Here is a 26025-nt window from a genome sequence, read left to right as displayed (position 1 = left end):
TATGCATACAGGGTCCACGCACATGTATGCCTGCACACACACGATAGGCGTGCACACACACACACACACGCTCCTAGGCATGCACACCTACTTGTGTCTATTCACTCCCCCATCACACCCCCTTCCCCTCTCATCCCGCCCCCATCTGGCCCATGCACCTCGCCTGCCCCGTTCACCCCACACAGGGGTTGTCGTTTGGGCAAATCACTTCCTCTCTCTCCCCCGCAGCCTGTGTCTCTCTCGTGTGCTCTGGGTTTGTCTAGGACAGGGGACTCATTCGGGACTCAGGCAGAGGGTGGATTCACACAGCTGTCCCAGAGGCAGAGTGTCCCCCGGGGAACTAGTCCAGGATAGCTATGCCAGCCGGACTGGGGCAGGGACGGTCTCTCCCTGTGTGCCTGAGCAGCACCTGGCACCCTGAGCTCAGCTGGGGGCTCCGGAAACGTGAATAAATAATACTTGATCTGCCCCCGGGGGTTTCTAAGGCCCCATCACCTCAGTATTGACCGTCCCACCCTGCTTGCCCTAGAGACACCACCCCCATACACTGTCCCCCCGAGGGGCACATTGCACCCCACTCACAGACCACCACGCACCCCTCCAGCTAGTGATATGAGAGGTCTAGGTGTGCCCCCCGGCTAGCCTGGCCCAGGCTCGTCTCACTGAGCAACAAGTACTTATTGCTAGGCTGATGTGCGGGGCGGGGGGGCAGGGCAAGGAGTCCTTTTCCCAGGTGTAATGCTAGCAGGTTCCTGAGGCTGATGCCCGTGGAGGGAGGACGTCACTACGTGCTGGGAGACACTTACCCAGGGCACCATGTGTCACCATGGATCAGGGTCCCTGCCCAGCCAGGGCGAGGGGACAGATGAGCTCCTCATCCACATCACCCGAGAGCTGGACTCTTTGAAATTGAAAAACTTCAAATCCAGACTCCAGCAAGAGACCGCTGAATTGGAATTCATTTGCAATTTGGATACAATTAACTTAGGCTTGAATAGAGACTGGGAGTGGCTAAGTCATTATGCAAGGTAACCTATTTCCCCTTGTTTTTTCCTACCCCCCCCCCCCCCAGACGTTCTTGTTAAACCCTGGATTTGTGCTGGAAAGGGCCCACCTTGATTATCATACACATTGTAAGGAGAGTGATCACTTTAGATAAGCTATTACCAACAGGAGAGTGGTTTTGTTTTTTTTGGGGGGTGTAGGGGGGGTGTAGGGGGGAGAAAACCTGGATTTGTGCTGGAAATGGCCCAACTTGATTATCATACACACTGTAAGGAGAGTGATCACTTTAGATAAGCTATTACCAGCAGGAGAGTGGGGTGGGGGGAGAGAAAACCTTTTGTAGTGATCATCACCCATTTTTTCATGGTTTGTGTGTATAAAAACGTCTTCTGTATTTTCCACTGCATGCATCCGATGAAGTGAGCTGTAGCTCACGAAAGCTTATGCTCAAATAAATTGGTTAGTCTCTAAGGTGCCACAAGTCCTCCTTTTCTTTTTGCAAATACAGACTAACACGGCTGCTACTGTGAAATCTGGACGCTGCCTCCTGGATTCTCAGTGGGTGCCAGGTGCAGTTCCTGGCTCCGGGGCACTGGGCACGTTCCCAGGCTCCCATAGAAACACACACACCGCAGCAGCATGGGCACACTCAAAGACACAGACATGCACACACAGACACATATACAGTCTCCTTGCACCATCACATACGCACGTCCTCAAATGCATCTGAGCCCCTCAGACCCTCCCCCTCCCTCCTGTGTCCCCTGCCCCGCCGCCGACGGGACAAGGGCCCTTGCTGAGCAGCGCACCACTGCTTGGTTGTGACCCCTCCTGCTCTCTGCGCCAGAGCCCCACTTTGGAGCTTGGGGCCTGCTGGGGTGACTCTAGGGCTGACGAGCACGGAGGTGTCGGGCTCCCCACCAACCTGCCTCTATAGCAAAGATCCCGTGTCACTCACTGAGCTGTGGATTCCAGGTCCCAGCTGCTCCGAACCCGCAGAAACTCGGGGAAGGGGGGGCCCATATGGGAACAGCAACAGAGACGCTGCTCTCGTGGGCCCGTTGTTGGAGGGGTGGTGGGGTAAGAACGCAGGAGCCTTGCACTGACAAAGCCTCTGTGCCTTGCAGGGGGTGGGAGCCTATGGCCAAGGTTCCTCTCTTGCCTGGACAAAGAAAGCAGCCCCCCCCCCCCAGAACAGAAAATTCCCCTCCCACTTTCTTATCGCTTTATCCCTAACTAACGCCACCTGGAATCAGCACGCCCGCCCTGAGGCTCCAGGTGGCAAAATGTGGGTTGGGCTGGGTCTTTAATAAAGGAGCAAGGTCCTGTAACTCCACCGCCCGTGGGTGGAGCCCCATGCCAGCAGGTAGAGGAAGGGGACAGCTGCCGAGCGGGAGGTCCCCTTAGGAGTCTGGTCTTGCCCTTTCTCCTTCCTTCACCTGGGGTGGTGAGTGGGGTTCTGAAGGCGGCCGGGCGGTGGCTCCAGGCCCCAAGGGACTGGCCAGCTGGGAGGCCGCCCTTCCAGGCGGCCCGTGTGGAAGCTGGGACTCGGCCGCTGTGTCTCATTTGGCACTGGGTGTAGGGGGTGGCCCTGTCCGTCGACCCTGAGCCAGGCCACGTGGCGCTAGGGCAACCCCGGGCTGGTGAGTTCCAGCTGCTGGTTCATAAGCAGAAGGGACCAGGCACAAAGCTGGGTCCTCCACGGTGAGGGAAACTCTAGGGCAGGGCACCTCCTTCCTTGGGGCAAAGGAGGCAGCCTCTAACCCCAGGTGAAGCATTCCTCCAGGGGCTGGTTGCCCGGGGAGGGGTTCTGGGCAGGTTGCCAGGGAGCCCTTGTTTAGAAGGGAGAGGGTTGGAAGCTGGATACAAAGCTTGGCACAGCAACCCTTGCCCAGGGGAGATGGGAAGTGACAGAACTGGGTAAGGCAGAGCCAAAGGACTGGTTGCAAAGACCCTTGTTCCAAGAGTGACCGACCCAGACCGATGAGGGATCAAGCTCCAGACACTTCCACCTGGGGGAGATCAGATGTTCCCAGCCAGGCCGTGCTATAAGCCATTGATCACACCAACCATGCAGGAATGCAGGAGTAATTTATTTATTTCAGGAAGACTAGTTCTAGAATAAAGGCTACATTGTAACATCGTCTTGTTCCTTTCTTTCTTTGTTCGGTTGGTTTTAAAAAGCCAGTAATGCATGGGAGCTAGTTACTGATCTCATGCTGGCGTCAGAGGGGGGGTCTAGGCAGGACTGGTATTTACAATGCAAGGTACGAGAGTTGAGTTTCAAAGCACCATACAATATTCAAGACGCCAGTCTCTTAGCTGGGAGGACGTTATCTTCAATATCATATGACCGGGCCAGATACACGTGTAAACAAACATCTTGCTCCTTGTTATTACTATTATTACTGGGCCTGGTTTCAAGGCGACGTGGATGGGTCAGTGCCTTGACAAAACTCCTGCTGAGGGCCTGGACCCCCGCCAGTCCCCCTAGCCGTGCCTTGCTTTCGATACACAGCCTGGCATCCCCAGGGGTAACAGGCTAATGGGGTGATCCCAAGCCTGGCTGCCCCCCGTCCAAGACACGGGCTGAGCACGGCTAGGCTGACGGGGACGACTCTGCTTCACTTGAGACAGAGCCTAGTTTCCTCGCTGGGGGCCCCAGCCACCTCCCACTGAGCCGGGGGAGGCTGCTCTTCCTGGGGGATTGGCTTGCTCGCTTGCTCAGATTCCACCAGGGGACGTGGGAGGGATTTGGGCTTGGCAAACCCGCCCCCCCCCGCGCCAGCGCGCCCACCCCAGGGATGGCCGAGGCCCCTCCCCATTAACTCGCAGCACAGCAGCTGGTGCCCTGGACCCCCATCCAGGGGGAGCAACGAGCCGCTGGCTAGCCCCGATGCAGAGAGACCCCTCTTACTCGCTAGTGGACAAGCTGCCCCTGGTGGTGAGGAGGCCCCTAGCACCCCCTAGGGGACAGGTTTGGGCGAGCAGAACATCCCTTCCCTGGTGCAGAGTCGGGAGGGGACAGCCTGGCCAAGCCACCCGGGGAGCAAGCTCTGCAGGGAACGCAGCTCCTGCCAGGAGGGATTCCAGCTGCAGCCAGCTGCTTCCTGCGGGGTCCTCCTTGGGCCGATTCTGCCCTGCCTGACAGAGCGAGGGGCTGGGCGGGGTTCAGACAGAGCCCTCCCCTCTTCCTCCTACAGCTGCGCACCCAGCAGAACCCTGTCCTCTCTGTAATCTGACCCACCCCCTTATTAGGCATTTTTGTGGCTGTCTCTGAGCTTCTAGGGCTGGAGGGGGCCAGATCCCTCCATTGGCATAAAGTGACGCAGCCCCTATTGATGTCAGTGGGGATTTACACCCGCTAGGGGAGCTGGGCCTGGGATGGGCTGCCCGCACAGATTTGCAGCCCAACTCTGCAGGCTCCAGGAGGCCAAATCCTCCCCCCCACTGGAATGTTCAGGGAGGTAAAGTCAGGTCACAACTTCTCCCCTTCGGGTGCTGCTTTGAACTCTGACTCTTCTGGGGTTTGTCAGTCTCTAGGCAGAGCTCCCCCCCCCCCACATGATGCCTCCTGCACTGGCTCCATCCACGTGGCCGTGGTGATGTCCCAGTGGCACCCGTCACCGTGGCATCAAGCCACGCGCAGGCTACCCCAACAAGGCAGTTGGGGGAGGGGTAGGTGGAGAGGCCATTGAGCCCAGTTCCAGACCTGCCTTGTAGGCAAGAGTTCCAAGACTCCAGCACACGGGGCGTGCATCAGGCCCGGCCTCATTCCCTGGGGTCCATCAGCGCAGACCCAGGGGCGCCCCCGTCAGCGCTCTCCGCGATTGTGCTAGGTCAGGGCTCCCGAGGAGCCCCACACGTTGTGCTTTGGCCAGCAGCTTCTGGGCTGCGAAGGGTTAAGAGTCAAGGGGGCTGGTGAGTGGCAGGGCTGAGCTCAAGGGGCTCCTGCCGCAGGTTGGATCTGCAGAGTTCTGGGTCAGCCTATTACAACCACAGGGGCGGGGTGCAGGGTTTGGGTCCCGCTGGGACGTGCCTGGGGTCACCCCACTTGGCACGGCTACCCCTGAGCATCTGCAGCCGTCGGACCTGGGGCCCATCGGGCAATTCCCTAGGGACCATAGGGATAAAATACCCCAGCCGTGGCCGCCCCCTGCTGCAGTACTGGCATTGCCAGCTGCCGTGCTTGGGGCTGTCCCTGGAGCAGACCAGTGCGCTTATTTAAAAGGAGGATGCCAGTGGTGGGGGGCGCACGGCAGCTGTGCTTTGGCAGGGAGGGAGGGTGGTCCTGGGAGAGCAGGGAGGAGGGTCTTGCTAAGCTGGGTGGTACCCACTGGAGCAGACCCTGTGCCATCCATCGCAGCTGGCTCGCTCACTCTGGTATGAGGGTTTAAGTGCAAAGGTTCCCCCTCCCCCCGGCTCCTGATTCAGATGTCGCAGAGCTGGACCGCGGCCCTCTGCAGAGTCTGTGGCCACTGGGGGAGGAAGGCTTGGGATTCAGACATCTCTAGCTGGAGAGATCCAGCCAGATTTGCCAACCGTCTGCAAAACAGGTCCCTAGTCCACGTGCAAAAACGGGGGACCATGCATGCAAAAGGGGAAGGGTGGAAACCAGGCATGCGCAGAACACGCATTAGTGCAAGCACCAACGGGCAATCAAGCCTGTGGGTGCCCAGTTTTCGTGTGCATATGCTTGTCTCGCACCCCCCCCCCCCATTGTGTGTGCACCGTAGCCTGTTCTGCACCACCGTCACCAGCTGCTGTGCCCCAAGGGCTGCCTGCTTGCACCCGGAAATACACTGTTTGCACAGACAGTGGGGCTAGGGGCAGATGTTCCAAAGGCAGCCCCCACAGTCACACTTTCCACCTCAGGCTGAGATTCTTACCAAACCTAGCACTGCCACGCATGCCCCGGCCCAGCTCAGCCCAGCACGGCCTGGCATGACTTGCCCCAGCCCAGCCCAGCACAGCCCATCAGTTTGCCCCTCATCCCTCAACACCCTGAAAATCCCACTGGCTCCACGTTGTGTCCAAAACACCATCAAGATGCTGGCGCTCACCCCTCCTCCTTCACCTCTAGCCCTTTCGCCCCCACTGCTGGCTAGATATGTGCTATTCTTTCAGTCACTTCCGCACTGCTGACCTATCACGCTGAGCTGGTACTGCTTGGCATTTTGGCAACAACAAAAGAAAAAGGCAAATCCTGAGGGTGGGAAAGGGATCGCTTCTCTCTGGACACCCTGCCCTCATCCCACCTCATCGCTGTGTCGGCGTAAATAACTCCCTTCCAGCTGGGTTCTGTCTCTTCTCGCTGCTTTACCATTCCTGTCCAGCCCCTCCTAGGCTAGCATCTCGTTCTCTTTAACTTGGCCATGGCCAGCTAAAATCCTCCTTGTGCCGATCACATGCATTTTGTTTTTCAGTGTCTCCCACTGTTCAAATAGCCAGGACATTCAGCAATGTAGAGACCCCTCCTTTGAGTGCCACTGCCCAATGGGGTATCGTACCCACCCCAGATGTTCTTGTCAGCTTCCAGGTCCTTGCGTGGATCCTGGCATCTCTTGGAACTTGGGCAAACAACCTGAGAGCGGCCCCATCCCCAGCAGGGCCGCGATGACCTTGGGATTGTGTTGCAGTTAGCATTCTAGCCTGGCCAGACTAAGCTCATTGCTAGTCTTTCAAAGTCTCCGCTTAAGCGACGTACATCGGATCACCCCTTTGGGAATCGTGTGTGTTCCTTTGACTGGTAAGGAAGGGTCTTGCGAGGGCCTGAAAGCACCCTCTGCCCCCTCGCTTGTAGATTTGGGGTCTCGGCGTCGTTAGGGAACCAAATGAGGACTGACCCCCATGCATTAAAATCCACTCCCCCCCCCCCACTATGCCCCAGCTAAAAGCTGTCAGTATTAGCAGCATTCACTGTTCAGTTCGTGCCGCAATAAGTGAGTGTATCTCTGACGGGCTGAGTGTCCATGCCAAGGCTCAGACAGGTCTCCCTGCAGGCTGCATCCACAGATGGAGTCAAAAGCCAGAGAGTGGGGAAGAGAAGAGAGAAGACGTTGATCAAGAGTCGTCTTCCTGCGGCGTTTCCTTCGCTCCCCCCCCACATCCCTCATCTCGCTGCAAACAAACAAAACTGAAATGCACGTGTGCGATCCAGCCCCAGCCCCCAGGATTGCATATCCCCCTTCCGGAGAGCGAGACCGTGGGCCCCGTCGCCAGGGAGGGGAACGTACCAAGCGTGGAATCGGAAAGGGAAATGGTCCTGGGTGAGCGTGCACCGCTGGCTCCCCAGAGCAGTCACAGTGATAAGATGCAGCGAGAGGGAGGAATGGGGGAGACGGGAGGGCAATGCCGCCTGGCGCTCCGATGCCGATGTTTAAACTTGTCAGGCGGAGAAGAGACGAGGGACAGTCCGGTGCTTTACATAAGGCTGCATTTCCCCTTGATTTTGTCTGTCCTCTTCTGCTTGCTGGACCGCTTGCCGTCGATGTTGAGGCTCATGTTCCTCCTCTTCTCCAGGTTGAGCAGCTCCTGGAAGAGCTCCTTGACATTGTAATTCATCTTGGCCGAGGTCTCCATGAAGGCGCACTTCCACTCCTTGGCCACGGCCTCCCCTTCCTTGGTCTCCACCTCCCGCTGGGTCTCGTCACACTTGTTGCCCACCAGCATGATGGGGATGCTGTCCACGCTGCCCTTGATCTGCAGGATCTGCTGGTAGATGGGCTTCAGCTCCTCCAGGGACTGCTTGCTGGTGATGGAGAAGACCAGGATGAAGGCGTGGCCTTTGGAGATGGAGAGGCGCTGCATGGCCGGGAACTGGTGGCTACCTGTGGTGTCGGTGATCTGCAGGGTGCAGACGCTCTTGTCGCAGCTGATGACCTGCCGGTAGGTGTCCTCGATGGTGGGGATGTACGTGTCCCGGAACGTCCCCTTCACAAAGCGCAGAACCAGGGAGCTCTTGCCAACACCGCCGGCTCCAAACACCACCACCCGGTAGTCATTGCTTTGCTCGGGCATTTTGAACGGGGGATGCTGACGCACCTGGAAGTGGATGAGACAAAAGGGAGAGAGAAGGAGACATGTCACAGGGTAGGAACGGCGACAGGCAGGAATGGAACAGGCAGAGCAGGGTGGGACGGGCCAGACTGGCTGTAGGGTCTGACCACCCAGTGTGGCAGACAGCCCATACTGGTTCCAACCATCAGCCCCTGCTCTCCACCTCCCCATCTCCTTGGATCCTCCCACCTCCCCGGACCCTCCCCCCTCCCTGGGTCCCACCGCCCTGCTATATGGTTTGCTCCATCTAGTCTTTGGTGTCACCCACCAGATCCCAAACTACTCCTCTCCTACATGAATGCAATATCACACCATCCTAGTCCTTGTGCTTTTCCCCTCCCACGCCCAGCTCCGCGTGGTCTTCTCCTGTTATTTCTATTTCAACAGCATCCAGAAGCCCCAACCGTGATCGGGGCCCCCCTACCGGGGGCTGCACAGGCTCCGAGTGACAGACAGCGCAAGAGATGCAAAGGTAGAATAAACCCCCATCCCTGGGCTGTGCCATAAGAGATGTAACCCTGCATCTAGCTCCACCCATGGCGTTGGCATTTACAGGGCATCTGTCTCCTTCGTACCAGCAACTCCCATTTGGACCCAGAGGTTTCCACTGCTGCTAAATCTCCCCAGACTTAGCCCTCAGCTGCTATTCTTCCCTGCTAGCCTCGCTGAGGGGCTGTCAAGCCTTGTTTGAGATTGCAGAGATGGGGAAACAGAGGCCCGGAGCTCGTGCCCGCCTTGCCCAGGGTCACACAGCGGGAGTGGCTGGTTCCGCTGGGAGGAGACGCCCAGGTGCTGTGCCCACTAGACCACATGACCTCTCTTTGTTCCACTCGCCCACGCACTGATGCAGCCCCAGCTCTTCACTGGCAGCAGCAGCAGCGGTCCAGAGCCCAGGAGGGGGCCCAGTGGCGAAGCCGGTGCCGACCCCAGCTCCTGTTCCAAAGGGCGACGCCGGGCTCCCCAGATCTGCTCATCAAACCCACGCAGGCCAAAGAGGGAGGGTCAGCCCCGAGGGGTGGTGAGAGCGAGACAGACAGGGACGCGGGGCTTCCACTCCGGGCTCAAAGGCAGCCTCTGAAGAAAGGGCTGGGGATGGGGCCACATTCCCTTTTAACTTAAAAGGAAACACAGCAGGCGTCAACCCTCAAGCTGCAGCCTCAAGCTGTCACCTTCGTGCCCAAGGGCCCAGCTGGGATCAGGGCCCCATTGTGCCGGGCGCTGCACAGACATGGAGGGGAGCTACACCGAAATAGACAAGAGAGGCAGAGGAAGGGCCATTATACCCATTTGACAGGCGATAAGATGCAAAGAGAGTCAGTGACTGGGCCAAGGGTCCATAAGTATCAGCGGCAGACCCAGGACTTGAACCTGGCCCAACGCCCCCAACCCCTAGGCTGGCGGGCCACCCTCCCTCTTGCACAAATGGCTTGGATTTCCCTAGCCTCTGGCACCCCAATGGCATCACCTCACCCGCTCCTGAACTGCAGCCACCACCAAGCAGCAGTTGCTCGGGGCCACCCAGACTGTGCTAGTCTTGGGGCTTGAGAACGACAAGGTCGGTTGGACAGGGTTTGGCTATCCTGGAACCGGCGCTGCCTCCTCCCAGGTGGCCGATGCGGGGAATATGCTGTCAGCACGGCGGAGGGATCGGCTCTGGCGCCCCACACCGCAGCGGGAGGAGAATAGCCCGTCAGCCTGGGCCCACGCTGCCGACGGTGTTATCCCCCCCCATCACAAAGAGCCGATGGGCCATGGAAGCCAAGGCCGGTGGGGAGGGCAGGGCTGGGAGTGAAGGGGACTCAGTGCAATGCTGTTCCCCTGCCACACCAGGGAAGCTGCCAGAGGCATCTTTCATGTGGGTCAGCCCGGCCCTGCATGCTAATCAGCCTCCTTGGGTGTTCTCCAGCCAAGCCGAGGTGGCGAGGAATGGCAATCAGCCAGAGCCTCCCACGCGGCTGTCACGAGCCTGTGGCTCAGCTGCTGCAGAAGGGAGCACTGGGCTCCGGGAGACGCTGGCTGTGCATGGGATGGGGCTGGGATTCCCTGGGTTTCATGCCAGAGGGACTGACTCCGAGGGGGAGACTCCTGCTTTGCAATGGGTGGGGTCCGTGCTGTTTGGTGGGGACCCAGCGCTCAGCTATCTCCCCTGCCCCCGGGATGCAGCTCAGCAGGGTTCTCCTTCTCCTCTTGGAAACCTCCATCCGCTGCCACCCAACCTCCCCCACGTCGGTCAGGGAAACAGGAGCTCGCAGGACCTCGGCCCTGCTTCTCTCCCCCAGCGCCCCCAGCTGGCAGGATATCGGAGTGTGGGGCAGGTTGGACGCTAACCCCTTGCTCCACAGAGCAAGCCTACGGCTCTGGAGCAGGCTCAGTGACGCAGGCCAGTTGGCGGGGGGAGGCAGGGGCACTGGTGCAGAGGGGCAGGAGAGCGGCAGAACGGGGGGCGGAGGGGACGCTGGGAGTCCCAGGATTTCCTGAGGGCTGGCTACATGCATGGAGGGGGAACCCCATGGAGGTTTCACTTCCCCAGCCCAGTTCTGGGAACGGGTAACTGGTGGGTGTGGGCTGGACGTGGTCCAGACCCCTGAGCACACATCCCCTGGGGCCCAATCCCGACCCACAGGAATAGTCCCATGGAAGTCGATAGAGTTACTCACTTGAGTGAGAATTATCCATGTGAGTAGGGGGTGGCAAAATCAGCCTTCTGCATGTTGTTCTTTCGTTAACACCTAGGGGACCCAGATGAGATCAGGGTCCCCTTGTGCCAGGCACGGCCCAGACACAGTGAGAGCCAGTCGCTGCCTCAAAGAGCTCACTGTCTAAACAAAGGAAGGCTCGTTAACCCCATTTCAGAGAGGAAACTGAGGCCCAGAAAGTTTAAGGCCCACATTTTAGAAGGCACTAAGGTGCCCAAACACCTTTAAAAATCTGGGCAATCTCCTAGCAGCTAAACCCCCCTTCCTCTCAAAGTCTGGGTACTTCTGCCATGCGCCCATCGGTCCCTGAGTTCACCCCACAGGAGTCCAGTTCCAGTTCTTTTCCTTCTCCAAATGCCTCTGCTAATTCCCATCTCCCCTTTGACGTTGAAAAACCCTGGGCTGGAGCTCTGTGCCCACCCCAGAATGGATCCCGGCTGTGCCAGTGCTGGGCATAGAAGAGAGATGGCTCATGACCCACGGGTGGTAACCACTTCTCCCCACCCTCCGTGGGTTTTTTTTGTTATCCACTCCAGCTTGGTTTCTGACTCCTCCCCAGCAACGGCTGATGGATCTAGAGGCCAGGTGGTGAAATTACTCGCAGCATCTGGGAGATCTGGGTTTCCAAGCAGTCCCGCACTGCCAGGCAGCTCCGGAGTGGCACTGTGGGTCACGTGTGCACAGCAGCTGCTGTTTTAGCTATTTAAAAATAAAATGGTAGTGGTGAGGGGGGGGTCTCCCCGAGGAGCGGGGAATGGGGGGAACATTCTTCTAATTTCCCTTCTCATTGCTAGCAAAGGGTCTGTTTTTTCTGCCTGTGGGATGTAACTCACCCCTGTGCAAAGGGCCAGCCCAGAGCTCAGGAGTCCTGGCTTCCAGCCCCCCTGCTTTAACCTACTAGACCCCCACTCCCCACCCAGAGCTGGGGATAGAGCCCAGGAGCCTTGATTACCAGTCCCCCCAGCTCTAACAACTACAGCCCCCTTGCTGAGGGGTGGCACTGCCCAAGAACCATGCCATCTGCTTGCCCTTGAAGAGTCCTTGCTGGCACTGTCCCCACTGAGAAAGCCCCAGGCACCTGCCCCAGAACAGACTGGGCCAGGGAACATGCAGGATGCAGCGCTGGGTCCTGCCTTGCTGCCTGGGGTGGACTTCCCAATAATAGATCAGCACTTTCTATTTTTATAAGATGCCACAGTGCAGCCATATGGCCAGTTCACTGCCACCGGCACGGCATCTGTAGCAAGGTTTGCTGGAAGATCACAGACTTTGAGGGGGCGAGGGCTGGCTGGCTGCAGCCCCCTTTTGCCTTGGGGTCCCTGGCTCGTAGCTAACTCAGTTCAGCAATGACAGAAAGCCAGTGGCGTCACCATCCAAGGTGAAATGAACGAGTTCGGGGGGCTCTCAGTCCAGTGGCAGGAGGGCAGGTGCCCCGGACACTGAATTCACCAGCACTAGCCAGCCGGGTCCTCGGCAGGCTTAGCAGACAAGCTGAGGATTGAGACGGCCATAGAGAGCCAGCTCCCCTCTCTGCCTACGGAGAAGTCAGGGCACCATGCCTCCGGGTGGCTGACTCTGCAGGTCCCCAGGCTCTGCCTGGGCTGGAGGAAGAATAAAAGGCTTCAGTCTGCAGGGCTTTCAAATCAGCACCTTTGGCCAGCAATAAACGCTTGGGAAATTGAAACTCCCCCCACCCCCATGCCCTGCAAGACGCAGGGGTGGGCGCTGCACATCCCTGCCCGGGGAGATTGTCCCTTCCAGCGAAGCTCTGCTCCGATTCTGCTGTGGGACGAACACAGCACCGGAATGATCAAAGCCAGGGGCTGGGTTAAAGCATTGGGAACCCCACACGGACGCCACCCCTGGCCTGCTCTGCTCTGCTCTGTCGACATGGGGTGGAGGTAGCTGTGAAACAGGGGCTTCTACCTGCCTAAGCCCTCTCCCTGGGGGTGCAGCTCAGCAGCCATGTGGGGCTGAGTGCACAGTGCAGACCAATGAGACACACACACTGTGCTCGCGCCAATGAAGACTTTTCATTTGTCCTTTCCTACCCCTGGTTTCCTGAGCAGAGACGCAGTATGTGCATTCTGCCCTTCGCATAGGGAAACATTAAGAATTTACAAGTAAAGGGAAGGATTCTTTGTAACTAACAATGCCAAATGCCACCTGGGACATAAAAGTCATACCCAGTTCTTTGTACTTACATCAACACTGGGAACAAAGGGATGTAATTCCTCTGGGCCTTGACCAGTCATTTACACCAGTGCCAGGTGAATGCAAAGGCACCCTGATCTGGTAGCATCTTATACCGGCTCAGCACCAATGTAAATGACTGCACAGGGCCGCAGAGAATTGGACTCAAAGCTTCCACAGTCAGAACCCAGTTGATGCTGTTGCTGGTGACACCCGGGACAGAATATTGCTGTGATTACAGTACACCTAGGCACCCCAGCTGCGATCAGGGCCCAGCTGTGCCAGGCGCTGCACAGACACACAGTGAGAGACTGGCCCTGCCCTGAAGAGCTCACTGCTTAAATAGAAAAAGGGTGGGAGGGGACGTGATTTCCCCATCCCAGCACGTCAACAGCAGAGCTGACATTCGAACCCAGGAGTCCTGATGCCCTCTCCAGGGCCCACTCTGCCAGACCACACTGCTTCACGTAGCTTTCATCTACTTTGTTCAGAGCACCTCCTGGAGGGCTGATGGGAGTGAAGACACCACTGCTGCATTCAAGTCAGCAGACCTGACTCCGACAGACACACAAGCTGCAGATCCGCCGAGTGAGCAGCTGCCATTTTCACACAGGCGTCTGTGGCTGGTTTAACGGCAGCGAGGACACTTTTGATCAGCCACTTCCTAACCCCGGGGACAGCACGAAAAACAACAGCACCCGCCAGGAGCTGCGGTTAATCACCCCTCCGGTGTACTGCAGCCAGCAGCCCTGAATCCCGCCGGAGATTCTTTAATACCGTTCAGAAATTTCCCTCATCCGTCCCCACCAATTATTGAAGGAAATCGCTCCGAACAACAGAGAGCTCGTGTTGGACAGCCCGATTCACCAGTCGGTGCATCTCATGAGCAACTGCAGCACAAGTTAGTGGGGTAAAGCCAGAGTGAGTGAATGGGGACATTGAAAACCAAGCAGGTTTGGGCAGGAGATGAGGTGCCAAAGCTAATCTGCCCCGTAGACTGCACCTGAGTCTGGGCATCAGTGTGGTCTGGTGGATAGAGCATTGCCCTAGGAATACAGACACCTGCTTCATTTCCCAGCCCTGCCACTGGCCTGGTGGGTGACCTTGGGCAAGTCACTTCACCACCTTGTCTCAGTTTCCCCATCTGTGCAAGAGGGATCACGAGACCAACAGTTGCTTTGTAAAGCGCTTTGAGCGTAGCTGATGATAAGAGCTAGGGAGTAGCATCATTCCTCGGCCAATTGGAACAAGAGCATCTCCAGCGCAGCTGGGAGCGAGCCAGAGAGACAGACTCGAGCTAGTGCACTAAAAATAGTGACGTGGATGTCGTGTCTCCATCAGAGACACAGGCTAGCCTACCTGAGCTCAGCCCCAAGGGTCTGGGGGCCATGAGAGTGGTTTTCAGTGCACTAGAAGCTCACCCCCAGCCACAATATAGACACAGTAAAACCATGATATTGAATGTGGCTTGAGGCCAGGTTTTCAAGGCACGGCCCCCAACGTGCAGAACGCTGGGGAAAATCTGGTCACTTTCGTAGATTCCTAGACTGGTGCTGAACTCTTGCAAATATCCCAACCCCAGCACTCAGCGTAGACAGGGGTGGTTGGATTAACACCATCCCAGCTGGTCCCCAAGGGATTTTTAACCATTACAGTCCCAGCCTGCCCTGAGGACCTGATTCCCCTTGCCCTGCTTCATAGATGCCAGTGTGAAGTGATGGTGAAATGCTACCAGGGCACAATGGTAAACTTTTTGCACCCACTTTGCACTGGTGTGAGCGGCGCAAGCCCAGATGGTGTTAGTTACCCTGACCCGGCAAGGTCATGCACTGATGTTGGGACCAAATTTGCAAGTGAAGACAAGCACCCTGGGGATGGGAGGCTGAAGTCTCAGGGCAGCTACATGGCAGCTGGACGTCCTTTGATTTTCAGTAATACACAAACATCTCAGAGCCCAATGCAGGACTGGGCGGGGTCTCATTTAGTAGGGATCTCCCCCCGGCTGGCAGAGTCCCAGACATGCCTTGCCCTGTCTCTCTCTAGGCCAACTCTTGCTACAGGGCTTGAAACAAATGCTTCTCCCAGAGACCATCACCTCCATATCACCAGCTCCAATCTGCCCCCGCCCTCCAACGGTTACCTATTGGGTGGCCTGTGCGTAATGAGTTTGCTCGATCTCAGCCCATCTTCCCAGGGTATTCAGATCACAGACACAAAACCACATTGGCACCCAGACTTTCCAAAGAACACAGCACCCAGCAGCTCTCACTGGGAATCCACCACCCCTCCCCCACTGGGAACAATGGAGAATCCACCCCCCATACTCCACTGAAACCAACAGAGAATCCACCCGCCTAAATTGAGAACAATGAAGAATTCACCACCCCTCTCCCCATTACAATGGAAAACCCACTCATCATTGAGAACAATGGCGAGTCCACCACCTGTCCCCCTCCCAATACAATGGAGAACTTAGCCCCATTGAGAACAATGAAGAATTCACCACCCCTCCCCCAACTGCAATGGAGAATCCACCCCCAGCCATTGAGAACAATGGAGAATCCACCAGCCCTCCCCCTCCCAATACAATGGAGAATTTAGCTCCATTGAGAACAATGGGAACGGAGGGCCTTTGAAAACCTGGCCCCAGTTGAACATCTCAGCCGAGAAATCTCTGAGTAGGGCCAGCTGGGCCATGGAGCAATCAGCACAGAGGAGACTGTTGTGGGGGGCCAAGGGGGGGGGTTAACCAGATGATAAAACCCTTTGTCTTTCCCCTGCTCTAGGGCCCCGGCAGGCTGAAGGCTCCTCTGATCTGCTAGCTGGCTGAGACAGGGCTGGTTTGCCCTCCTGTGATGCTCTCAGAACATCCTGATCCCTTCGCAACTGTCCGAGCAGCTGGGCGGGGAACCGGTGCGAGTTCACCCCGCTGCTCTGCCGGACCGGGTCGGGAAAGGGGCCTGCACAGGCCAGCAATGGAAATGTCCCCCTAGCACATCTGACTGCTCACCAGCTGGTTTAATTCCCAGCCTGGCTGCTTCAGTGATTCTCTTCCGTACCACCCCCACCCCAGCCCTGTTTGTGTGTTTAAATCATCACTGGTTAGGCTTTGTCCTAGTTAATGTAATGCTGGTGAACGATTGAACAGAGGGACCCAGGAAAGATGGATTTGTGGTAAGGCCTTGGAAAGAGACTTGTTAAACAGCCGCTGCACTCCAGCCCAGAGGTGGCTGCATTTCAGTGGTGGATGAGGCAATTCCTTAGCGGCAAAAGGGGTAAGGGAAACCCAAGATACTAGTGGCGGGGGGGAGGGGGTTAGTCTTGTGGTTAATGCTGATGGGTGCTGAGCACTTTGGAAAATCTGGCCACATCCTTCAGCCACCTCGATGGGAGCTGAGTTCCCCTAACAATGTGGCCCGCCCTGAACCAGCTGCTTCTGGGGAGGGAGGAGCAGGCAGGTGAACAAGATGCTGGTCTGATTGTGTGTATTTGGCTGGGGAGTGGGCTGGGAGGCTGTTGGGGTGCGAACCGCGCAATTGATACTCTGGGTCTGCAAAACTATTGCAGATCCATCACCCTTTTTGCTCCTTGTAATTTAACTCCACGGGTTTTTCCCTCCAAGGGCAGGTCCAGGAACAGACCCAAACACATTTCGCCCCAGCCAGCCCCTGCTTTGTGTTAGGATCGGACCCTCTCTGCCTTGAAATCCAGGCCAGCACAGGGGGCTCTGGACACTGCACAGAACCTGCCTGCATTTTCTTCTCTCTTCTCCTTTCCACTCCTTTTCCTGCTGCAGTTTTCCACATTCCCCCCAGCCGACCTTCTCCTGTCCCCAGCCCCTCTCCTAAGCGGAATGCAAACAGCCTTCCAGCCTGAGCCATGCTTTCAACCACATGGTCTTTTTAGCTTGGGTTCAAACTTAGGTGCAATGAGTTTGCCAGCCCTGCTGAAAAGCCAGCTTGGGATCATGGACAGAGGAATCACCCAGGAGATGCCAGGGATTTCTCTTCTATTGTCCTTGGAAAGTCAAAGGCTGGGGTTTGAAGAGTTGAACACATTGGATTCTGCTGTTCCGAACCAAGCACTGAGACATCCTTTAAAATACAGAAATCTCAGACAGCCTTGTCTACACTGGGCAAACGGAAGGCATGTTAAGAGGGGCAGTGTTTCCCAGTGGAGAGGGCACTTTGCTAGGAGTCAGCCGACCTGCATGTTAGTCTCAGCTCTGCCACTCACCTGCAAGGTGATCTTGGACATGTCACTTCACTGCTCTGTGCCTCAGTTTCCCTTCTGCCCTTCGCCTTGTCTATTTAGATTGTCAGTTCTTTGGGACAGGCACTGTCTCTCGCTGTGTGTCTGGGCAGCGATTTCAGCAGGGAACTCGAGAGGCTAGCATCATAATAAACATGATTTTGCCTGTAGCGTGGTAAGGGACTGTCATGTCCAGTCAACGAGGGACTCTGGCCTTAACCACGAGCAGCTAACACATTTGTCCATGTCCACACTAAGTGCTACTTCAGGGTTAAGCTCATGTTAGCACACAGCCCACCACCATGGTACATCTCCCCAGTGGAAAGACAGCCAGACTCTGCAGCAGACAACACCCGTCCCCATCGCCTCTGTTTCAGATCACACAAAGGGCCCCACTCTTGTGCCCCCATGGTTTCCAGCTACCCCCTGGTGGGCACATCCCAGAGAAATGAGGGGACGGGCTAGGTAGGCCAAACTAGAGGAAGGGTAAAGCAGTGGCTGGGGTGCCAGCCTGTGACACAGAAGACAAGGGTCAATTCCCGGCTTTGGCACAGATGCCCTTGGTGACCTTGTGCAAGCTGATTAGGTCCGAATCCTCAAAGGGATTTAGGTTCTTCACTCCCACTGATTTCTATGGGAGTCAGGTGCCTAAATACCGGGGGGGGGGGGGGGAGGCAGTGCCTCAGTTCCCCATCTGTGCAATGGGGACAATAGCCCTCCCCCTTCTGCCGGCTTGTAGGGATAAATAATTCAAAGATTGCGAGGTGCTCGGGCCCCATGGTAATGGAGAGCGATAGAAGCCCCTCAGCAGGAGAGGTTGGTCTCTCCCACCTTCCGCTTCACCGTGTGACACCAGCCCCTGGGTGCAAAATCCCTGTGCTCTGCCCTGAGCCACGGGTGCCATCGCCCCACCAAGCTCTCAGCCCCCTTGAGCCCCCAAGGCACCTCAGGATTCATTGGAGTGCAGAGGAGGGATCACCAGTGGTGCTGGGCAGCCTGAGCCAGGGCCTGAGGGCCCCCATCCTGCTTGGCAAAGGGGTAGATTTGGGCTGAGGAAGTGACAGAAGCAATCGCAGGTGGAAAATTCCCTGGGGTGCAGGGAGAGCGAGTGAGCAGACAGTTCAACAGCCCTAAGAGTCCCAGCAACAATCCCTGACCCCTTGGCATCACTCCCCCCCCCCGGGCAAACACCACCCGGCTCCTGTGCGACGGGTGCAGTGCCACTGGGCGATGCCCAGATCACTGTGCCAACGCTTGGGTTGGCTTGTGCAGGACGCAGCGCTGGGCTGGGCTCTCTTGCTCTTCAGGATATAAAGGCCAGAGGCAAGCACCGAGCTGTCCTGCCCCTTTGTTCCCAGGTACGTCCCAGGGATCTGAGAAAACCCCTCGGGCCCAGTGTGGGCAGGGCACCTGCTGCTGAGGACAGAATCGGTTCCCACCACTTTTCAGATGATTATGAGGGGCCTGATCCCTCGAGGAGCCAAGCACCCCCAGTTCATCCAGGATGGATGGGAGTCAGAGGGCACCCAGCACCCCACCTGGTCACCTCCATCAGGGTACCCCCTGGCTACCCCAGTCAGCAGAATCTGTACAGCAAGGCCATTATCCTGCTGTCCCCAGAGCAGACAGGACCCAGGATAAGGCAAGTTTTGGGGTGGAGGGGACCTTCATATTCTTAGAGCAACTCATGGTGATTAACTCTCCAAGCCATTTCTCTGGGGGGGGGGGGGGGGCATGGCCTGGAAGGGGGGCTGCTCCTGGCACCCACTCTGCCCCACCTTCATCTCTGGCATTTGGCAAGGCCTGAAACATGGTGGGTTTCACCAAGTGGAGGGGTGGGGGGCAGGTGGGACTGCCAGCTGGGTTCTTCCAGTATCCAGCACTGTCTGCCCGACCCCCTATGCTGCGTGGTTTACCCAAACCAGTTTGATCCCCCATTCTGGTTACAGGAGCCCTGGACAGCTGAGTGCAGGCTTGGGGCCGCATCAAGGGTTCCCACGGTGCTTCACAAGCAATGGCCTGTGTGCCGTGTGTGTGCGTGTGCGCTGTGTGCGTGTGCCACGTCTTTGCTGTGTGTGTGCTCGTGCCATGTCTGTGTGCCGTGTGTGTGCGCGCGCTCTATGTATGTAGAGAGAGATCTAGATACACATGTACAAAAACACGTATGACCTCTAGATATGTGTGTGCGCATCTATGTGTGACCTGTACGTACGTATATACAGAGAGAGCTAAATATACGTCTGTCTGCTCTATATGTATGTATATATATGTATAGAAATCTAGATACACCCCCAGAGAGGCATACACAGAAACACACATGCATCCACACACGTACACACATTTACATCCACTCCAAGAGCTCGTTAACTGCTCAAGCCTGGTTTGCACGCTTCTGTTCATGCTCTGAACAAAAATACCTTGATTGCAACCGTACCTATTGGATCCAATTCGCCTAATAGCAGCACAACCCTCTGATTAGGAAATCGAGTGTGTGGAGGAGTAACTGAGGGGGCTTATTTTGGGGGCCCCATGAGCCAGCTGGCTGCCTTGCGATCACCTTCCTGCACAGAAAACGTAGCTAACGCTGTGGAGGGGGGTTTATTTTTATATATTGCCTACAGAGGGTGAGAACAGTCGTGTACTGCTTGGCATGGAATAAACAAACTGCTAATTCCTGATGGGCAGTGAGGAAATACTGCACTAGAGAATGCAAAAGGCACAAAAGGAAGATGCCTGCTACACAGTATGGAGCTATAGACCTATCAGTTACAGGGTAGATAGATAGATATGGGGTGGAGGGAAATGAGAGAGGCAAGATAGATAGCTAGACCTATACAAAAATACATACATAAATCAATCTATACACCCCAGTACATGCGCATGGATACCGCATATGTACATCAATTGATACCTCTGTACATACACATCTCCATATATTTATATGTACACAGGTAGACACAGAGACACATGGGCACCCATATAGACACATGCATGTAGAGATGCCTTTCCATGTGTAGACAGATGTACAGGTGTGTATATATATAAAGATCTGACTGCAGAGATAGATGCCCTCACAGTCAGATGGCTAGAGGGGTGTGTATGACGATAGATGACTAGAGGGATAGGAGATGGGTATGGAGATAGAAGGGGGGTCTGAGGATGGGGTGGGTGGGTATGAGGATTGGTCAGTGGATAGAGGGGGGATATGAGGATGGTGGGTATGAGGATGGTGGGTAAGAGGACAGAGGGGTGGATCTGAGGACAGAGGGGTGGACATGAGGATAGAGGGATGGGGGGTATGCGGATGGGGTGTGGATCTGAGGCCAGGGGGGTGTGAGGATAAGGGGGTGGATCTGAGGAGGGGGGGTATACGGACAGGGGGTGGATCTGAGGATGGGGGGGATCTGAGGACGGGAGGGTATGAAGATAGAGGGACAGGGGGGTATGAAGATAGAGGGATGTGGGGGTACGAAGATGGAGGGGATCTGAGGACTGGGGTGGGTATGAGGATAGAGGGACGGGGGGTCTGAGAACGGAGGTGGGTATGAAGATAGAGGGACGGGGGGGGGTATGAGGACGTTGGATCATTTACCCCCGCCCCCCTCCAGGGGTCCGGGGCTCAGGGGTCCGATTTGCTTTTCCGTGCCAGCCCCCCCGGCCCGCGGGGCTCTGCTGCAGGGCTCCCTGTCCCGCCCCCCGGGATCGGGCTGCGCTGGGGGGGACGGGACACCCAGCGAGCCCGCCGCCAGCCGCGCCCGGCGCTGCCTTACCGTCCGCCCGGCCCCGGGCTGCAGCCGGCTCCCCGCGGCGTGTGCTGGGGCCGCGCCCAGAGCCCCCCGCGCCGCCGCCTCCGGGCCAGCCCCGGCCACTCGCGCAGGGAGCGGGGGCTTCGCTCATCGGTCAGCGGCACGGCCCCGGCCCCGGCTCCTCCCGCCCTGCCCGGCGCGGCGCGGCACCGCCAGCTTTGCGCAGAGGCAGCCTGACACCGGGCGCCTCGGCAGAGCTCCAGCCCCAGCTGGGGGGGGCCGAGAAACTCCTCCCCCAGGCCGGGCTGGGAGGCAAAGGACCCGCTGGCGCAAGGAGGATGCTCCAGCCCCGCCCCGGGGGATTCAGGCCCCCCCTCAGGCCAGGAGGGGGTTTGGGGCTCGGCGGGGCTGACCCCCTGCCTGGCACAGGCCGGAGAGCTGCCCCCAGCGCCCCATGCAGCCCCCGCTGGGCCTAGGGCAGCCTACGAGCCAGGAGAAGGGCAGGGGGAACCGGGTGTTTCTGTGATAACCCCGGCTCCGAGCCCGGCCCCCCCCCGGTTTGCTCAGTCAGCGGGGAGGGGAGGACACGGACCGGTGGAGGAACCCAACACAGAGACCCGAGTGACCTTGCTGGAGGCTCCTTCCCAGGGTCGACCCGGCCCAGCTGCTTCCAGAGGAAAGTGCCTGCGGGTCCAGGCAGGCGCAGAAAGGGGCAGAGTTAAGGTGATGGGCTCACCAGCAGGCTGCCTCGGCCATGCCGCTTGAATGGTGCCTTACCCTTTTTTTTGCAGTTAGTTCCCTAGGCATTTTTAAAGGGAAGAGAATATCTCCTAACCTTGTCTCGCTGTCCCCTTGGACTCCCTGGAAGCCTGTCTCCATCCCCCTTGTCTGATGCTTAGACAGGGAGCTCTGTGACGCAGGGGCCACCTTTCTATTGTGTTTGTGCAGCGCCTTGTCCATGGCTGGAACTCCTCGCTGCTGCAGGAATATAAACGATTCATAACGACAAAGAAATGTCTCCATGCCGAAGGGGTTAAAGGCCAACTGGTGCAGATGGACAACAGCAGTAAACTGTGGCCTTGGGGTGAAATTCACCCCTGGGCAGAGGGCCCCTACAGAGTCCATAAATGCCTTACATCCTCAGCCAAGGGCATAAGTGGTGCCCAGTCCTTGCTGCATGGTGGGAAATTTCACCCATGTACACTTAAGCCCCCAAAGGTAACCTAGTATCTAGCAAAAAGAAAAGGAGGACTTGTGGCACCTTAGAGACTAACCAATTTATTTGAGCATAAGCTTTCGTGAGCATCCGATAAAGTGAGCTGTAGCTCACGAAAGCTTATGCTCAAATAAATTGGTTAGTCTCTAAGGTGCCACAAGTCCTCCTTTTCTTTTTGCGAATACAGACTAACACGGCTGCTACCCTGAAACCTAGTATCTAGCAGCATTGCAGAGGTCCATAGCAATGCTTCCTGGCATGCAATGTAAGGAATCCTTAGGGTAGCATCAGAGGCACATGGCCCTTGGCAAACCCTCTCGTTTTCCACCGCACTGAGGCTTCTGCGTGGGGTAATTTCCACAACCCCTTTCTAGTGATAATACTCCACCCGTCATTAGCAATTCTGCATACATGCACCTGGGAGATTGAAAAGCAGCCTTGCAGGGCAGGCTTACTCCGCGTTGTCTAAGGCTCTGCAAACCCACTGAAAGTCCCATTGACAGCAGCTAGGGCCACACCGCCTCTCGGCATCAGTGGGTTTTGCAGAAGACGTGTTTTAGGTTGAGGCGAGGTAAAAGTTTTACAGTAGGAAAAAAGTGTATTTACTTCTCCCCACACCCCATCGCACAACTGCACACACAGACACACCCTTTCTCTACCACAACTCAACAGCAACTCTGGGGAAGGCACTCAGTTTGCCCCCCAGAATGCACCTTTCGGCTTAGACCAAGCCAAGAACATTCATCCCCCACGGGCGAGTGTCTGGAAAAGTTACAAGCACATTGAAAACAAGGAGGAGGGGAGGGGTGGTAAATGGAAGCTGTTTTGCAACCTTCAGAGAAGTCAGAGGTTAAAAAGTGCTCTGGGCAGGATGGCCTAGTGGCGAATGCGGCTGGAGTAAGGGTCAGGAGACCAGGTTCTATCCCTGTCTCTGCCATGGGCCTTGGTGAGTCACTTTAGCCAGGACTCTTAAAGGAGTCAAAGGGAGGCAGGAATTCTGTCCCAGCCTCCCGTGCCTCAGTTTCCCTGTAAAATGGAGAGGACACTTACCTTCCTGTGTGAAGTGTTTTGAGATCTACCCAGGAAAAGCCCCTGAGAAGAGTCAAGTAGTGGGATTCTGGTTTCTCATTCCATGGTCCACTGCAGAATGGCTCTCTCCAGGACCCTTTCTAGTGTGTTGTCCAGTCTAGGTTTAAAAATCTCAAGCAATGGATTCCCCCCCACTTCTCCTGGGGGGGGTCATTGCACAGTCTAATGCAGGTCAGTGCTAGGAAGTTTTTCCGGATAGCCTGCCTGTGTTGGGCCAATCCTCAGCTGGTGTCAATGGATTCAGTTCTTCTGACGTCAATAGAGCTGGGCTGATTTATACTCACTGGACACGTCACTTCATTTGATCCCAATACTCCGATTAATGTATTGGTGTATTGCCCCCAATCACCAACAGGCCAATGTCTCTGACGTTGCAGGGGACGGTCACACAGATGTTATGGGGGTAGGTCTTTAAGTCTGTAAATATATGCAAATTACGTATGGCCAGCATGTATGGAACTTTGCCAACGAGGTCTCACAGCATCACAACATCTGGCCACTCTTGACACAGCCCGGGTGATACCTGGGAGAAAGCATCCTCACATGGCACGCGGGTGACAACCAACACACTAGCGCTGTCTCAGGCTGTGCGCTGCAAGCCTCACCAGGAGCAGAAAGGTTTGCAGGTGCTGTGGAGGGGCTGGGTTCTCTGCCTCATTTTACAGGGAGCAGAGTTGCTGGCAGCATGGTCTAGTAGGTAGGAGACCCGAGTTCTAGTCTGACCTCTTGCCTAAAGTCTGTCAGCAGGTCAGTGGTAGTCACTTCCCTCTGTTTCTCCTTCCACCTTTTGTCTATTCAGACAAACTTTTTGGACCGGGGCTGCCTCTTTCTACATGCAAGGTCTTTACAGCTGCTACTGAGTTATAGTTAAGAAGGGATGTTCGGAAGTGGGGAGGAATGGGGGCGGGGGGGCGTTTGAGTCCTTCCAAGCTTTTTTTTTTTTTTTTTTTTTTTTATTAAACAAATACCTCTTACTGTTGTAACTCTGGCTGCTCTCATTCTCCATCAAAACGTTCTCTTGGATCCTGCTCAGCTCCGGGCTTCAGCACAATCCTGTGGCAATGAGTTCCATCAGCTACTTGAACATGGCATAAAAAAGTATTTCCTGTCATACTGTTTAGAAAAAAACTGCTGCCTCTCAATTATCTTCAGATTTTAAACACCCACCTTTCTACCCTTTGCTGGCCCAATCTTGCGCCGAGGTCCCAGGCCAAAGCCACTGCATATACCCACCCCACTGTTTATGCCAAGCGGCATCCTTAGATCACTGTCTTGGCTCCTTGAGATCTCTTGGCCCAGGCTACCCAGTGCAATATCTTGCCTCTTGGGCCCTGCTTCAAACCCGTCCCAGGTGGGAGGTTAATAGAAACTGTTATCATCATACAAATTACTGGGTGGCCTTCATCCTCTCCCTGGATAGGAGTACTAAAGATGTAACCTTGCTGGCAGGCCCATCCGAGAAAGCAAGGGGATTATGAATTATGAGTCATGGACTAGGAGCCCTCTGTGCTAGGCACTGTACAAACACAGGACAAAGCTGGCCCCAAAAGCTTTCAATCTGAACAAGGTCATCTAAGTGAAACCGTCTGCCCCTCATTTGCATTCAGCTTCAGGGACAAGGGTTAGTGCTGCCGAAAGGAGCCAGCTTAGCAGCCTGGAAGACTGGCCACCCCTAAGCTGGCCCAGCTGTGCAGCAAGCTGCCCCCAGGCTCCCGCACCTTCTTTGCCTCGGAGAGGATTTTCCAGTCTCCATTTTTTAGAAATCTGTTCAAAACTCAGAAAGACTTTAAAATGGCCCTGAGATCAATCCGGCTGGAGGAGGCTCTAGTCTCTCTTCATGAATGAAGCAGGGAAAGAACCGAGAAAGAACTAGAAGGAGAGTGCAGAGGCAGGTCTTGTTCTGCTGAGGGCCCACAGTTCCGATCCCGGTGGACTGGGATTGCCAGGCCGCTCAGTGCCTCTCTGCGAATCCCTGCGTGGGAGCCGGAGGTGGGATGACTCATGTGAATGCTGGCACAACAGCAATTAAAATCTGCAGCTGCTATTAATAGCTGCCAGCGGAGGAGCCTGGCCGTCGCTGAATGAGTGCGGCTCCCACGCAGCTGTCAGCACGACTCCCATTGAGAAACACAAGTGAGTAATAGCACAGAGCCAGCAGGGAGGGGTCGCCGCATTCTCGGGAGACTCCTCCCTGGAGATGCAAGTGACAGGATCCTGCTGCGAACACGATGCTTCCCACCCTGATTACAAGGGATGTTAGGCAGTGACCCCCTGGGGGAGACAGACTCTTCCTCTACCAATGATTCAGGGCCAAGATGGGGCTTTCCTAGGTGCATAATAAACCCACCCCCTCACTGCCCAGCGGCAGCATGTACGGAACAATTCCTTGGCCCCTTGGCGTGGAAGGAGCTGAACCGTTACTCATTAAAAAAAGAAATCAAGGCTCCTCCATCGTTTTAACGGATGCTGGGCTCTTCCTCCTCTCATTCCTTTCACTCCAAGGTTCCCGCTGGAAGGACTCCTGCGGGCTGTATTGTCTTTGGTGAACCCCACTGGGTGAAGCATGTCAGAGATTCCACGGGGCATCTCCATTGGCCTGGTGGCTGAGATCAAGTGTAGGGATGATGAGGTTTGCTCCCACACCTGATCTAGTGGGCGAATATTTCCCAACTACTATACTTGGGCTGTCAGCACTTTGGGACAGAACCCGTCTTTTGCTTTGTGTCTGTACAGCACCTAGCACAGCATGACTAGGTTTGCTAGGCACTAC

At 56.2% G+C, this 26025-nt stretch overlaps 1 protein-coding gene across 2 annotated transcripts; it reads right to left on the bottom strand.

Moving 5' to 3' along the window:
• Positions 1–3085: 3085 nt before the first annotated feature.
• On the bottom strand, positions 3086–23462 carry DIRAS1 (DIRAS family GTPase 1). 2 transcript variants are annotated; one of them, XM_074939567.1, is made up of 2 exons: positions 23217–23462; positions 3086–8049 (listed from the first exon to the last, which is right to left on the bottom strand). In XM_074939567.1, exon 2 carries the CDS (start codon positions 8023–8025, stop codon positions 7429–7431), a length of 597 nt encoding a protein of 198 aa, XP_074795668.1. In that variant the 5' UTR covers positions 8026–8049; positions 23217–23462; the 3' UTR covers positions 3086–7428. The 2 variants fall into 2 exon arrangements, with proteins under 2 accessions (XP_074795668.1, XP_074795667.1); XM_074939566.1 differs by lacking the exon at positions 23217–23462 and adding an exon at positions 20975–21047.
• Positions 23463–26025: the final 2563 nt, after the last annotated feature.

The sequence above is a fragment of the Natator depressus genome, chromosome 25 (genome assembly GCF_965152275.1).
Source record: "Natator depressus isolate rNatDep1 chromosome 25, rNatDep2.hap1, whole genome shotgun sequence".
NCBI classification, from domain to species: domain Eukaryota; kingdom Metazoa; phylum Chordata; order Testudines; family Cheloniidae; genus Natator; species Natator depressus.
The sequence above is the reverse complement of the archived record's forward strand: the minus strand, read 5'-3'. Positions and strand labels throughout refer to the sequence as shown.